Source organism: Eretmochelys imbricata, chromosome 8 (assembly GCF_965152235.1).
Source record: "Eretmochelys imbricata isolate rEreImb1 chromosome 8, rEreImb1.hap1, whole genome shotgun sequence".
Classification (NCBI taxonomy): Eukaryota; Metazoa; Chordata; order Testudines; family Cheloniidae; genus Eretmochelys; species Eretmochelys imbricata.
In genome coordinates, this window is record NC_135579.1 from 75,844,296 (window position 1) to 75,860,938 (window position 16,643).

The window sequence follows — 16,643 nt, forward strand, 5'->3', positions numbered from 1 at the left end:
TGTCTATAGATCAAAGACCTATTCATTTTAGTTCTGCCCATCCTCCTAATACAATTTTAAAATGCTGACACCCTGAAAGAGAAAGAAAAGGAGAATAAGAATATTGGAGGGGAAGGGGAAATGGGGAGGCATGGAATGGTGATACATGCAGAATCCCAGGCATGGAGGGTGGAGTAAAATGAGGGACCCTGGAATGGGGGGTGCACAAAGAGCCGTTGGGGTAGGAGAAATGGGGGGCACACAGAATCCCTGGTGGGAGGAGAATGTGGGGGAATAAGTAGTGGGGGACTGAGGGTGCACACAGCGCTCATAGTGAAAGATGGGCGCAGGCATCTCTGGTAGGGAAGAGAATTGGGGGCACACAGAGGCCACGGCAAGAAGGAGGGGATGGGGAGGTTCAGCGAGTCACTAAAATAGAGGGGGATGGGAGGATGGCATGCAGGTAGCTTGTGTGGGAGGATGTAGGGTTACAGGAGTTCCTGGTGAATGTAATGAGCTTGTTCTACGGAAGCAACAAAGTGTGCAACTCCCTAGTATAAAAATAACAAGCAAGTTTTCCAACACTAATTTTCAGCAGCAAAAAGGTAACTGTTTTCCTTGATTCAAGTAAACTTAATGAGTCTGCTGAGAAACTTTCTTTTAATATTTTAAATTAATATGTGCCTAAATAGGGAACTATGTTCACTTACTTTCTTTTTATCATATTTGTCTCCAACAAGTTGTTTAAAACTCAGAATTCTGTTAATGTGGTCTTTTTACCAGTATAGGCATTAATAGATACAGAAATGATAAAAAGACTACAGGAATGTCTTTGAAATTTTTATAACAGCAAAATTAATACAACTTTATAATGAGCCTCTCTTTGCTAATAGTTGAACACTGACAGTGGTCTATTTGTACAGCAGTAATTTGAGTCTAGAGACTGGCATTTCTGTGTTTGTGACTAGTACTTCACTACATCATAGTTATAGGTCTATGGTATCTCTTTAATAAATATTTCAATGGCAGCAAGAAATAGAAAAAGACATTCTTTTGCCATTATTTAAAGTTAAAGTTCTCATCTAATACAAAGTATCTATCTAATCTTTAGAAAAACCATGGTGTGTCATACCAGCAGTCATTCACTGGTACATATATCAGTTTAATAATCCTTCCTGTGTAATTTTTTTCCTTCACAGTTCTGTCAGAATGTATGAATAGATACATTTGAATAGCTTCTTTATATTTACTGCTTTCTAATTCTTTCCTAGATTCTTTACACAGATAGGAACTTTGTGATTTGTGCTCCGACTGGTTCTGGAAAAACTGTAATGTTCGAACTAGCTATTACAAGGTTACTAATAGAAGTGCCGATGCCTTGGTTAAATATTAAAATTGTCTATAGTGAGTATTATGCTAATTTTAAACAGTTAATTATTAACTAGTAGCAATGATAGAAAATTATTTCAACTTTTACATTTTGTTATGTACACTTACTGGTTACATTTAGTAAGCTTGAACTTAAATACGTGATGACAACTAAGGATATGTCTACACTACCTGCCAGATTGGCGGGCTGCAATCGATCCAGCGGGGATTGATTTATCGCGTCTAGTCTAGATGCGATAAATCGACTCCTGTACTCCAGTGCCATGAGAGGCGCAGGCAGAGTCAACAGGGGAGCGGCAGCAGTGAACTCACTGTAGTGAAGACACTACAGTGAGTAGATCTAAGTACGTTGACTTCAGCTATGTTATTCACGTAGCTGAAGTTGTGTAACTTAGATCGATCCCATCCCCAGTGTAGACCAGGGCTAAGTGAGGCCTACTTCATAAAACTTGTGTATTATAGTGGGGTTGTTGTTATAATCATGTATTTGTATTACCATGGCAACTATTATTATTATTCTTTGTATTGCATAAGTGAGATTGGGAATTTATTAGGCTCTGCATATACACGTCGTAAGACTGTCCCTGCCCTGAAGAGCTTATAGCCTGAACAGACAGAGGCAATGGAAATGCTTTGCTCAGTGCTGCAACCAGGAATAGAACCAAGGTCTTCTGAATCCTAGTCCATTGGTTAATGGGAAGGCAGTTTCGTGGTCCAGTGGACAGACCATTTCTTCTTATCTAATCTATAGGACAAAGCAGGCAAGGTTAAGAGTTATTTGCATTGATTTAATTATAACAAAAATAAAATGTAATTAGTATATTTGATGGTAGTGACATCTCTAGATCTGTCATTCTGTTTTTCTTTTTGGAGAAAGGAATTTTGTATCTTCATGTAGATGAAATGAGACTGGTGATTTTTTCCCCCTACCCTTGATTTGTCCACATTGTAAAGCCATATGCAGTTTGGTACAATTCAACATATTTTGGTAGTCTTATCTTAAATCAGGGGTCGGCAACCTACGGCACACGTGCCAAAGACCAAACGCGAGCCGATTTTTAATGGCACGTTGCTGCCTGCTGGGTTCCAGCCGCCAGCCCTGCTCAGCCTGCTGCAGAACCCAGGCCAGCAGCAGGCTGAGCAGGACTGGGGCCAGGACCCCGGCAGGCAGCAGCGTGCCATTAAAAATCCTGCACGCCCTGACCTGCTCTTCTCCCCCTCGCAGGGAGTGGCAGGGGGGAGAAACTTGGTCCTGCTGGCTACTACTGCAAGGCAGGCAAGTTCTCCCCTCCCCCGCCTCTTCCCCCAGCATGCTGGGTTCCTGCCTCTCCTCCTCTCCCTCCCTGCCGCCGATCAGCTGATGGCCCTTGCGAGGGAGGGGGAGAAGCCGAGCTGCAGTGCACTCGCTGCTTCGGGGAAGAGGCGGAGAAGAGGTGGGGATGGGACTTTGGGGAAGGGGGGTGGAATCAGGGCATATCCCCTCCAGCCCCCTGCCATGAGCCGCTCTGGGCAGGGGGCTGGGAGCACCCCCCCACCCCATGACCTGACTCTTGCACCCCCCACATTCCCACCCCCACCCTGAGCACCAAATGGGAGCTCGTGCACACACCCCCCACATTCCCACCTGCACCCCTTGCACCACATGGGAGCTTCCCAGCTAAACGCTCCACACCAAACCTCCTGCCCCAACCTTGAGCCCCCTCCCTCATTCTAGCTCTTGGCCAGGCCCTACACCCCAACCCCCAGCCTACTCCTTCACCCCCAGCCCTGTGCTCAGTGCACTCCCACCCTCAGCTCAGTGCAGAGAGAGAGGAAGAGAATGGGCTAGAACCAGGGAGAAGGTAGGTGCCCACTCTATGTGAGCAGGGCCAGGATCCCAGATCAGCAGCGGGCTGAGCCGCTCAGCCCACTGCCAGTCTGGGGTCCCGGCCGCTGGCCCCACTCAGCCCGCTGCTGGTCTGGGGTTCTGGCTGCCAGCCCCTTGCCAGTGAACGGAACCCCAGGCTGGCAGCAGGCTGAGCTGGCCAGCGGCGTAAGATCAGCATTTTAATTTAATTTTAAATGAAGCTTCTTAAACATTTTGAAAACCTTGTTTACATATGACAATAGTTAAATAATATATAGACTTATAGAGAGAGACCTTCTAATAAATGTTAAAATGTATTACTGGCATGCGAAACCTTAAATTAAAGTGAATAAATGAAGACTCGGCACACCACTTCTGAAAGGTTGCCGACCCCTGTCTTAAATGGTCAACTTTGCATTTACAAAGGTTACTAGCTTAGCTGGGTGAGGTAATATCTTTTATTGGACCAATTTCTGTTGGTGAGAGAGAGAAGCTTTCTAACTTACACAGAGCTCTTAAATCTGAAGAAGAGCTCTGTGTAATCTTGAAAGCTGCCTCTGTCACCAAAGGAAGATGGTCCAATAAAAGATATTATCTCACCCACCTTCATTCTCTAATATCTGGGAACCAACAAAGCTGCAACAACACTGCATACCACAAATGTAGTACTTTTTTAGATGTGTGTATTACAGTTCCTTACTGACGGTAGATGGAGACAGCTCACTTGAAGTTTAGAGTTATGATACTGTTCTTTATCAAAGGACCTTTCCTTGTCACAATCAGTGCAAAGTGGAATTAAACTGTGGAGAAGGGAGTTCTCTGCTGGTGGAGATAGTTCTATTGCCTTCTGCACCGTGGCATAAGGAGAGAGAGAGAGTGGACATGTCAGGGGCATAAGATCTGTGGGGGAGTTGTTCCCCTGTACTTCAACTGAGGATGCCTCTGGGTGGCTGAGAACTAGGGGGCCACTGGTGTCTCCTTCTCTCTCCCTCCCATTTCCCACCCCCTAGACTTGGGAAGGATGGAGAAACTGCACCTCAAAATTGTTCCTGGTAACCCGTGATTTTCCTGGGTTTATTTTTACTTGTGGCTTAACCAGAATTCTGTGGTAGTGATTTCCTAGCAATGCAGACTACTGACATGCTGACCACTGAGTCAGGAAATTGATTTATCTGAACAGCTTTACTCTTGGTACTTGCTTCCCCCTGTTCCCCCTCTCCTGCCTTGCCAGTTGATGTATATTGTTGTGGTTGCTTTTTTCCAACTGGACTCTGACTACCTAGCCTAGAATGCAGTCACAACAGGACAAACTTTATTACTCCTGCTTCAATGTCATTGATGATCACTTCTTTCACTGGTTAAAGATGAGACACAGCATTTTCTATATGAGCTACCCATCCCCATAGGCATATATCTGTTGCTACTTGTATGTCAGTGTGGGGAATTAGGGACCTTTCTTTTTTGATATTTTAGAAATGAGCCACATTGTGTTGGCATTGTCAGGAAAAACTGTCAGTGTTGCAGAACACTAATTGTATGAATCTGTGCTGGATGATGACTTCAAGGCTTGCTTCCCTACACCCCCATGATTGCAAATAGCTCTGTACTGAGTCTAGATGGAATCCTACAGGAAACTGACTCTAACTCTGGAGTTTGTGGATCATGTTTTCTATTATGAAGACTCTTCCTATGTGTGTATTAAAGAGTAGCCCAGAAAAATCAAGCTCTGATTTGGAGTGAGGTTGTCTTTTGTATATTAATCTATTATGTGGCTGCTAGGAGTGCTTTTCCTGTGTTTTCTTGTTTGTGTGAGAGTCTGGCTCTGTCAACAGGGTGTTTGTTCTCCTGTGGGAGTCAGAAAACAACCAAGGATTATGAGAGGGCACTAGGCATTTTGGTATAGAGAGGTGTGTTCAAAGGGATGTTCAAGTCTTTTGTCTCTCTTTTGGGTGGGGAAGAGCTATAGCCCAGAGATCAGAACTGGTCTAGGCAGACGAGAGTAGTGCCATCATTAAATCAATGGGTAAATTTTAATATATATGTTAATTAAGTTCTTCTGGTTTTAGCTTTGCTCAAGAATTTTTTCCCAAAACTCATGCATTTAGCAGCTTAAGGAATACATTCAATGTTTTGTTTTAAAATCCTTTACTTTTCTCAGTGTAATCCCTCAATTTTGTATTCTTTTTAGTGGCTCCAATAAAAGCTCTGTGCAGTCAGCGTTTTAATGATTGGAAAGATAAATTTGGACCTATAGGGCTCAGCTGTAAAGAACTGACAGGAGACACAGTGATGGATGATTTATTTGAAATACAACATGCTCACATTATTATGACCACACCAGTAGGTTTCATATATAATTTGCTATTTGTTTCATTGATTTTTTTCTAAACCAAAAATCTGAAGAAAAATGTATTGTAGAAATAATTTGCTGCACATAGTCTAGCTAATGTATGTATGCTTCCAGGGCTCCCCTCGTTTTATAGAGATTGGAAACTTTCAGTATAATTGTAAGGTCGTTTTACTTGCCTGTAAACTGCCATGCATACTTTAGTGCTGTATTTGTCCTGGGGGAATTCTGTGCCACTGCGCATGTGCAAAATTTATGTCCCCCACAGATTTCTTTGTTTCCCCGCAGAAAAATGACTTTCTGACAGGGAACCAAAGGGAAGCCACAAGAGCAGTCATGCGACTCTCCCCAGCAGTATGTTTCGGGTGCCCAGGGCAGCCGGCAGAGAGGCAGGAGGCAGGAATGAGGAAGACCTGCCTGGTGACTCCTATCCTGCACTGGGCTCAGCTGCTAGTCTGGGTTGGGCTGGGGAGGATGGGACTTCCTCTTCCCCTGCATGGTATCTGGGGCCGGGTCAGACCCACCCCCAGATTCCTCCTCCGGCTGCAGGAAGCTCTGCAAACTCCCCCTCCCGCTTCCTGCAACCATCGCTCCTCAGCTGCAGGGGGAGGAATCCCTGTTCAGGTAGCTGCTCCCCCATCCACCCAACCCCCATGCATCCAGAACCTCTCATACCCAGACGTTCCCACCAACCTGCTCCCTCCAGCCCTGATTAGCCTCACTCCTCCTGCACCTGGACCACCTCCACACTGAGACCCATCCAGACACCTCCCTGCTGAACCCTAGCCACCTTCACTTGGACCCCCTGCAGAGTCGCATTATCATTGCACCCAAAAAACCCCAACAAGCCCCTATGCATCCAGATCTCCTCCATAACTAGATTCCCCACTGAGCTTCCTGCACCCAGATTTCCCCACACAGAACCCTCTCAACCCAAACCTGGATCCCCCCACACTAAACCCGTCCACACTTGAATCCTGCCTTGGTGAGCTTGCCTGCCCACAACTGATGCACCTGGCATGGAGGGGCAGGGGCCTGTGGTGTTTCTGGGGAAGGCCTGGTCCTTGCACTGTGTCAAGGTTGGGTGCAGCCTCACTGCTGAGTCTGTGTCTGGGTGGAGGGAGCTGCACAGTGATCTCCCACCTCTGTGCAGCTAGTGGCCTGTGCTCCCCAGTGCCATGCTGGAGTCTCCACGTTTATTTGACAAATGAAATTTGCAGAATTTTAAAATATTGTGTGCAGAATTTAAATTTTTTGGTACAGAATGCCCTCAGGAGTACTATATAAACAATAATTAGTAATAAAATAATTATGTGTCAGATGCAAAATATATAGCATTAGCTCATCAGAACTTTACTGATTTTTTTTTATCATAAGAATTTGGTCATGTTTATGGTCTCTCTGCTACTACTTCTGGAATCTGTTTTTCATCATTTCTTCTGCCTCTTCCCGCCCCCCACCGCCCATCTCTTCCCCAGGAAAAATGGGATAGCATGACTAGAAAATGGAGAGACAACTCTTTAGTCCAACTGGTACGACTGTTCCTCATTGATGAGGTACTGATTTTTATAGTCTGTTTGTACTTGAGGAAAAAGAAAACTTTTAGGAAGTATAACAAAGTTTATATATTTATTTTAACACATTTGTGGGTTAGAATGCAAAAAGTAAGCAATGTTATTTCACAGATGTCTTTAATTATTTTAATAGGTACATGTTGTGAAAGACGAAAGCCGTGGTGCAACACTTGAGGTTGTAGTCAGTCGGATGAAGACTATACAGTCTTCCCTTTCGTGTATCTCAGAGAATCCTGACATGCTTACTCCCATGAGATTTGTGGCTGTTTCTGCAACAATCCCAAATGCTGAGGATGTAAGGGTTACATTTTAATTACTTTTTCAAAATATTTTTAAAATACTTGTTTCTTTGACATCAGTTGTAAAAGCAGAGGTCCTTTAGACTATTCACTTCATTTGAGAATCCTGAGGAACTTCATTTGAGAAACGTAAATAAAGAAAAGTGATGTAAAGCTGTAAAATTAGCTTGCCATGAATTTTAAAATAAAGTTGTCATTTCTGGGCTGTCAGCTGAAGGCTGCTGTCTTGATGAACACAGATATAACTTTTGGCCCCAACAATATGGAAATACCAACCAAAAATTGATAAAGTACTTCAGTTTTATATTTTTAATAAAAATTTTAAGGGTGAAAACACAAGTCACAAAAGCTTAGGGACAGATTTTGATTTCAATAGTACCAGTGTAATTTGGAACAGAATTTGGTCTGCTCATTAGTGAAGAAATTATTTTCAAGTGTATTAATTAGTTTAGACGTGGCAAAAAGTATTTAACATGTAAACTCTCTTTGTCAATGTCATAGGGCATGTGGGGCAGTAAAAATAGTTGCTTCCCAGTTCTTTATTATGTATGTTCTGTAGTTTGAAGAGAGCATGTATAGTAACAGAGGCATTGTTTTCAAGCATCATTTTAACTTGTTTCCTTGTTCTTTAAAGATTGCAGAATGGCTTTCAGATGGTATGAGACCTGCTGTATGTCTGAAAATAGATGAAAGTCATCGACCTGTGAAGCTTCGCAAAATAGTTCTTGGATTTCCCTGCAGTAGCAACCAAACAGAATTCAAATTTGACTTAACACTTAACTACAAAATAGCTAGTGTTATACAAACATACTCTGAACAAAAACCAACCCTTGTGGTATAATATGTTTTTCTCTTAATGCTTTTGAAATTCTTGGTTTTCTTCTTAGTACAATTAATACAAAAAAGAAAAAATTATTTTCTTATTTATAGTTTTGTGCCACAAGAAAAGGAGTACAGCAGGCTGCTTCAGTTCTTGCAAAAGATGCTAAATTTATTATGACTATGGAACAGAAACAAAGGTATATTTATATTTCGTGTAGTTGCTAACCATAGAAATGTAGGGCTGGAAGGGAGTTCGATAGGTCATCTAGTTCAGTCCTTGCACTGTGGCAGGGCTAAGTATTATCTAGACCATCCCTGACAGGTGTTTGTCTAACCTGTTCCTAAAAACCTCCAGAAACAAAGATTCCACACCCTCCCTAGATAATATAGTTCAGTGCTAAACTATCCTTATAGTTTAGGAAGTTTTTCCTAAATGTCTATCCTAAATCTCCCTTCCTGCAATTTAAGCCCATTATTTATTTTCCTGTCCCCTGTGAATATATGGAACAATATATCACTGCCTTCTTCATAGTAACCTTTTAAATACATGAAGACTGTTAGGACCCTAGTCGGTCTTCTCCAGACTAAACAAACCCATTTTTTTCAGTTTGACCTCATAGGTCATGTTTTCTAGATTTTTAATATTTTTTGTTGCTTTACTCTGGACTTTCTCCAATTTGTCCATACCTTTCCTGAAGTATGGTACCCAGAAATGGACAGAGGACTCCAGCTGAGGCCTTATCAGAGCTGAGTAGAGTGGAAAATTACTTGTCTTGCTTACACCACTCCTGATAGTACATCTGTGACAAAGTGTTTGGCAGCAGCAGCTGTACCAGAATTCTGATTGCTGGATCTCCAATTATATCACCCTGGAGTAAACTTGAGGGGCAAATATTTGCCTAATTGATAGACTAGGATGGGCTGAGGAGAGCCCCAAAGGCTAATTATCTTAGCCCAGTAGGTAGAAAAGGCACAGACATGAAATGCTCAGGGAAGAAGAAAGAGACTGATAGGCTTTTGAGAGCCAGAGCCAGAAGAGATCTCTCAAAGGGAAGATATCTTGTCTCCCTGAACTTGGCTGAGTGAGTTAAGGGCTGTGTGCTTGTAAATGTAGAGCTGCACAAGTTTGTAAAGGTGGTGGGGAGAACACTGTAAATAAATTGCACAAGTTGTTTGTACAGAATGTCTCTGAGAAGTTTGCATCTACAGAGGAGAAAGGAGCAGGCTGCTACCGTGTCATAACATCCCAGAATGATGTTTGCTTATTTTTTGCAACAGTATTACATTGTTGACTCATATTTACTTGGTGATCCATTATAGCCCCCAGACCCTTTTCTGCAGCACTCCTTCCTAGGCAGTCATTTCCCATTTTGTATTTGTGCAACTGATTATTCCTTCCTAAGTGGAGTACTTTACATTTGTCTTTATTGAATTTCATCCTATTTATTTCAGACTTTTTCTCAAGATTGTCAAGATCATTTTGAATTCTAATCCTGTTCTCCAAAGCACTTGCAACCCCTCCCAGCTTGGTATCATCCACAGACTTTGTAAGTGGACTGTCTATGCCGTTCTCCACTCCATTTATGAAGATACTGAATAGAACGGGACTCAGGACAGATCCCTTTAGGACACCACTCGATGTGCCCTTCCAGGCTTGACTGTGAACCATTGATAACTACTCTGAGTACAGTTTTCCAACCAGCTGTGCAGGTTGGAAATAGTAGGTTCATCTAGGCTATAGTTTCCTAGTTTGCTTATGAGAAGATCTTGTGAGATAGAATCAAAAGCCTTACTAAAGTCAAGATATATCACTTGTACTGCTTTCCCCCCTTCCACAAGGCTTGTTTCCCTATCAGAGAAGGATATTAGGTTGGTTTGACATGTTTTTTCTTGACAAAGCCATGTTGACTCTTACTTACCACCTTATTCTAGGTGGTTACAAATGGATTGTTTGATTATTTGCTCCATTATGTTTCTGGGTACCAAAGTTAATATAATTCTGGTCTATAATTCCATTTGTCCTTATTCCCCTTTTTATAGATAGGTACTATATTTGACTTTTTCCAGCCCTCTGTGATCTCTCCCATCCTCCACTAGTTCTCAAAGATCGATAACGGTTCAGAGATCTCTTCAGACAGTTCCTTAAGTATTCTAGGATATATTTCATCAGACCTTGCTAACTCGAAGATATCTAACTTGTCCAAGGCCTTGTGTCAACAAAACTCTGTAGTGTAGACAAGTTATGCCGACGATCAAAAACTACTATAATTACATCCCTTTTGCATGTTCACACAACGCTTCTTCTGTTGGCGGCGCACGTCTATAGTTGGTGCTCTAGCATTGACAGTGAGAGCAGTATGCCATGGGTAGCTATCCCACTGTGCTACTCGCCATCTTCTGCAGCTAGAAGTTTTGGGAAGGTCAAGTGAATCACAGTCCAAGTTCCCTCTAAGCTGTGCGGCTGCGCAGCAGGCTATGAAGAGCTGCGCAGGCGGGGAGAGGCGCCTCTCCCATGGCCCTAGCCCCGGAGCTGCTGCAGCCAGGGAGAGGCACCTCTTCCCCAGCCCCGGAGCTGCTGCAGCCAGGGAGAGGCACCTCTTCCCCAGCCCCGGAGCTGCTGCAGCCAGGGAGAGGCACCTCTTCCCCAGCCCCGGAGCTGCTGCAGCCAGGGAGAGGCACCTCTTCCCCAGCCCCGGAGCTGCTGCAGCCAGGGAGAGGCACCTCTTCCCCAGCCCTGGAGCTGCTGCAGCCAGGGAGAGGCACCTCTTCCCCAGCCCTGGAGCTGCTGTGGCCAGGGAGAGGTGCCTCTCCCCTGGCCCTGGGTTGCTGCAGCGAGAGAGGACTGGGGGGAGTCCTATCTCCCCGTTGCAGCCCAGGGGCAGCCTGCACCCCAAACCCTTCATCCCTGGCCCCACCCCAGAGCCTGCACCCCAGCCAGAGTCGGAGCCCGCACTGCACCCCAACCCTCTGCCCCAGACCTGAGCCTCTTCCCCCACCCTGAACCCCTCATCCCTGGCCGCACCCCAGAGCCTGCACCCCCAGCCAGCGCTCTCACCCCCCCACCCCAACCCTCTGCCCTAGCCCTGAGCCCCTTCCTACACCCCAAACCCCTCAGCTCCACCCCCACCCCATATCACCTCCATATTGGTGCACATAACAAAATTCATTCCGCACATGGATGTAAAACGTTAGAGGGAACATTGTTCACAGTGCATTATGGGTACGAACTTAACGTCCCATGATGCAGTTTTTTCTGTCCCATCATTCCATGGGCTTCTGACTGCATTTTGTGCCATTTTTCAGCTGCTACTGTTTACTGTGTGCATGCCATGTCTGCCTGAAAGGGTGGATCCTGCACTGCTCTCGACTTTTGTGGTCACTGTAATGAACACTTTGCGGCTAGTCATGCCATATATCATGATCTCCCAGTCTGAACAGGAATCCTAGGTGCCTGATCTTCTGTGTGCCGTGGAAAGAAACAACATCAGATTACTTTTGGCATTCAAATGTAGCAATAGTAAAAATAGGAGCAGCTGCGCACGATGGACTGTCACTTTTGGACTCGGGGAAACAAGCACTGAATTGTGGGATTGCATCGTTATGCGGGTCTGGGATGACAAGCAGCCACTGTAGAACTTTCAGATACAGAAAGGCATCTTCCTGGAACTGTGCGTGGAATTTGCCCCAGCACTGCAGTGCAAGGACACCCAAATGAGAGCTGCCCTTTTGATGGAGAAGTGTGTGGTGATCGCTGTGTGGAAGCTGGCAACTCCCAGACTGCTACTGGTCACTCACAGATCAGTTTGGAGTTGGGAAGTCAACCGCTGGGGCTGCGTTAACGCAAGTGTGCAGAGCCATTAATCCCTGCTATGAAGGACTGTGGGACTCTTGGAAACGTGCATGAAATAGTGGATGGCTTTGCGGCACTGGGATTCCCTAACTGCAACGAGGTGATAAATGGCACAGATATCCCAATTTTGGCCCCAAACCATCTTGCAATGGAGTACATCAATAGAAATGGGTACTTCTCTATGGTATTGCAAGTGCTTGTAGATCACTGTGGTCGTTTCATTGACATCAGTGCTGGGTGGTCAGGGAAGGTGCGTGACGCACGCATCTTCAGGACTGTACAGCAAGCTGCAAGCAGGGACTTTCTTTCCAGACCAGAAGATTCCAGCGGGGGATGTTGAAATGCCCATAGTGATCCTGGAAGACCCAACATACCCCTTACTCCCATGTCTCATGAAGCCTTACACAGAAAATCTGGACAGCAGCAAGGAGCACTTCAACAATAGGCAGAATGACTGTTGAATGTGTGTTTGGCAGATTAAAATCTCGCTGGCACTGCCTTTATGGCCGGTTAGACCTAAATGAGGAAAATATTCTCATGGGCATAGCAGCCTGCTGTGCGCTGCATAGTATTTGTGAGGTTAATGGGGAAAAATTCCCCCCCGGAATGGAGTGCAGAGGCAGATTGTTTGGTGGCTGATTTTGAGCAGCCAGGTATCAGGGCTATAAGCAGGACACAATGGTGGGGGTGGGTGGGTATTCGAATCAGGGAGGCTTTCAGGCTCCATTTTGACAATGAGCACTAGTAGTGTGACTTTCTATAAAGCACTCTGCCATGCGTTGTTAATTTTCTTGCAAGGTGGGAAATTTTGATAATTGCTTCCTGACCATGATTTGTAGTCTGCAAATGTTACAGTTGCCACTGTGTATTAATTCTAGCAGCAGCCATTGTGTGTAGGAGACAAATAAAGATTATCTTTCAGAGGGTATGTTTTTATTAAATATCAATTAACAACACACACACCACATTTGGTTGAAAGGGAGATAACAGTGAAAGGTAGTATCATAGCTGTTTGTAACTCCAGCTATCATTTTGGAACCCATCTGAAGGGATGGAGTGAATGGGGTACTGCAACAGGCTGGGAAGATGCAAGGAATGTGTGGGATAAGTTTGGGGTGGGCATGGAAAGCAGTTCTGTATGGGCTGCAGGGAGGGACAAGCAAACATGTATTAGGCCTTAGTACAAATAGGGACTCCAACATCTCTGTATGCACCTCCATCACTTTTGTCAACTGCTCCTGACCCATTAAAATTTACTCCTGACTCTCCTCCTTCTCCTGTCTCTCTATTTTATAATTTTCATTTACTGGCTCTTTCCATGCCCTGTGTTCTGTTTTTCTGCATCTGAGGATTGGAGCATCTCTTGAAATAAAGCAGGAATATTTTGTCAGCAGAGGAAGCATTGTAATGCGTATGGTTTTGTCAATGAAAGCTGACTTTCGTCAACCAAACTTTGTTGTGTAGACAAGGCCTTTGTAATTCTTAACTTGTTCTTTCCCTATTTTAGCCTCAGATCCTACCCCATTTACACTGATGTGCACTATGTTAGGTGTCGATGTCTGCTAAACTTTTTGGTGAAAACTAAAACAAAAAAGGTATTTAACACTTAGACCATTGCTACATTTTTTGTTATTGTCTTTTCCTCCTCGTTGAGTAATGGGCCTAACCTGTCCTTGATCTTTCTTTTGCTTCTAATATATTTGTAAAATGTTTTCTTGTTACTCTTTGTGTCCTTAGCTAGTTTAATCTCTTGTTGTGCCTTGGCCTTTCTAATTTTGTCTCTACATGTTTGTGTGTTTTTTTTATATTCATCCTTTGTAATTTGACCTAATTTCACTTTTTGAATTTCAGATAATTGCAGATCTCATGGTTAAGCCACAGTTGTGTCTTATCATATGTTTCTTATGCATTGGGATAGTTTGCTCTTGTGCTGTTGTTAGTTCCTCTTAAAAAAACTGCCAACTCTCCTGAACTTTTTTCTGCCTTGGACTTGCTTCCCACTGGATCTTACCTACAAATTCTCCGAGTTTGCTAAAATCTGCCTTTTTGAAGTCCATTATCTTTATTCTTCTGTTTTTCCCCCTACCATTTCTTAGAATCATGAACTCTGTCTTTTCTTGATCACTTTCTCCCAAGCTGCCTTCTACCTTCAAATGCTAAACCAGTTCCTCTCTGTTTGTCAGAATAAAATCTAGAATAGCCTCGCCCCAGTCACTTTCTCCACCTTCTGTAATAAAAAGTTGTCTCCAGTGCATTCCAAAACTTGTTGAATAATCTGTGTCCTGCTGCATTATTTTCCCAACAGATGCCTGGGTAGATGAAGTCTCCCATCACCACCAAGTGCTGTGCTTTGGATAATTTTGTTAGTTTTTAAAAAAGCCTCATCCACCTCTTCTTCCTGGTTAGGAATTCTATTGTAGATCCCTACTATGACATCACCCTTGTTTTTTACCCCTTTTATCCTTACCCAGAGACTTTCAGCAGGTCTGCCTCCCACTTCTACCTCAGCCTCAGTGCAAGTGTGTACATTTTTTATATACAACAGCTCCTCCCTTTTTTTCCCTGCCTGTCCTTCCTGAACACATTGAAACCTTGTTTTCCAGTATTCCAGTCATGTGAATTATCCCACCAAGTCTTTGTGATGCCAGTTATGTCAGAATTGTGATTATTCACTATTATTTCTAGGTTTTCCTGTTTATTTCCCATATTTATGTTAGTATTCAGACATCTAGAAGGGAAATCTATTCCCTCTTGTCTGTCCTTTGTCCCTGCTATAATAAAAGCATACATGTATTCTAGTCATTCTATGGGCCATGTGAAGAGGGTTGGTTCAATACAATCTCTAGTAGAGAGGTATCTATATCTCAAAATCATTATTGCAGTTGGCCCCCTTGCTGGGAAATTTCACTAGTGGCCAGGGACTGAATGGACCATGCAGACTGGATTGTGGAATTTCTCGCCACTAGAATGATCTCTCCAGAATAGTGCTGAGATACATTTATAGGACTGTGTAATCCAACTTGCATTTCTGTTAACTGAGCTATACTTATTTCCTCTAAGTAAAGGAATCTCCTCTTGAAGGATGTCTTTTGGGTACTTTTTCATGAACACTAAATGCATTTAATATTTTAAATTACCTGTTTTTTGAAGAATAAAAACATTAATTTCCAGTGAGCATTCAAAGACTTACACATATGAATAGTCCCATTGGATATGGTTTTGTTGAACTTATCACAGATACACGTGCTTAATTTAAGATACTGTAAGTCTTTGTGGGATCAAGTCTTTAGTAAACACAGTCCTAACTTCTGTTAGTAATTATTTATTTCACCAGGTAGTTATATCAAAGCTAAATTTTCATTTGTACAATTCCTGTTAGGAATAATAGGAGCTGTGTGTCTTGTTCAATCGCAAATGTATTCATTAGAGCCCAATTCAAGAAGGATGCTTAAGAACGAGTTTAATTCCTATTTTAAATCAATGGGATTTAAGCACATGCTTAAGTGTTTTCTGTAAAATTGATGGACATTTGCACATACTTAAGTGCTTTCCTGAATTGAGGCCTACATGTATATTTTAAGACAGTACTTACATTAAAGTTTATTTGAAAGCTGTTTTTTTAAACAGATTTCAAATTGATCTTGAGATAACAATTATGATACAATTCTGTGTTCAGAATTTCAGACACTATTAAGCAACTATTAGTAGCCTTCCTCTATATTAATGTCTGAGAAGTTCTTGAAACTCTGAGCCCAGTCATTATTATTATTACTATTAATCAGTCAAAACTCTTCATTGAAATCAGAGTAGTTTGAAGATGTGAATAGAAACTTTGCTTGAGAAAGTACTCCAAGATTGTGTCCATAAATGTTTCTTCCCCAAGTCCAAATTCATCAATGTTCAAAGAATATTGACATGAATAGCCCAACATTTATGAACAGGCTTACAATGCACTGTGTTTTTACTGTGGGAAAATAATCAAATCCAAATTCTTCAATACTTATTTGGGGCCAGATGCTCCTCTTCACTTACGCTGATGTAGTGGAAAGAAACCTGCACACAGTAAGTGAGGTGCAAAAGAAGAGTCACTCTTTAGCATTCTTTCTTTCCCCAAACCTATGGAAGCCATATTAGAGAACTACTGTAATGTTTGGACTCATAGTGAACTCTCATGAGGTTGGTTAGGAGGCGGTCTGTTCTGGTGGAGCTGATGGGTAACTACTCATTGTGGCATGCTCTCCTCCCAGATTGATGGAAACATTCCTTACAAATCTGTAGTTGCTTTAATGCGACCCATTAGAAGCCCCATAAACTCATGTTGCTGCTGAGGGTGATTGTCATACAAAAGGCAGGGATCAGTGAATGAGGGACAGTGGCTTCAAAGAACAGTGTGAAGGGGCAGTTGTTTATGATTGGTTCCTTGGCAGATACACAGTTTGGAGGTTACTCTCCATGCTTTCTCCATGGCTCTCTTCATAGAGTTTCTGGCACTCCCTGTCATCCTCTTGTAGATTTTACCATGGGAGGGTGCAATAAT

At 43.1% G+C, this 16,643-nt stretch overlaps 1 protein-coding gene across 1 annotated transcript in view; it reads left to right on the top strand.

Annotated features, from left to right (window-relative positions):
- Nucleotides 1-16,643, top strand: part of HFM1 (helicase for meiosis 1) — a 108,534-nt gene that overhangs the window by 19,373 nt on the left and 72,518 nt on the right. Inside the window, exons 6-11 of the mRNA XM_077824684.1 lie at nt 1,251-1,383; nt 5,403-5,554; nt 7,040-7,117; nt 7,269-7,430; nt 8,069-8,269; nt 8,365-8,453. Coding sequence (XP_077680810.1) covers nt 1,251-1,383; nt 5,403-5,554; nt 7,040-7,117; nt 7,269-7,430; nt 8,069-8,269; nt 8,365-8,453 — 815 coding nt within the window. The remainder of the gene's footprint in view (nt 1-1,250; nt 1,384-5,402; nt 5,555-7,039; nt 7,118-7,268; nt 7,431-8,068; nt 8,270-8,364; nt 8,454-16,643) is intronic.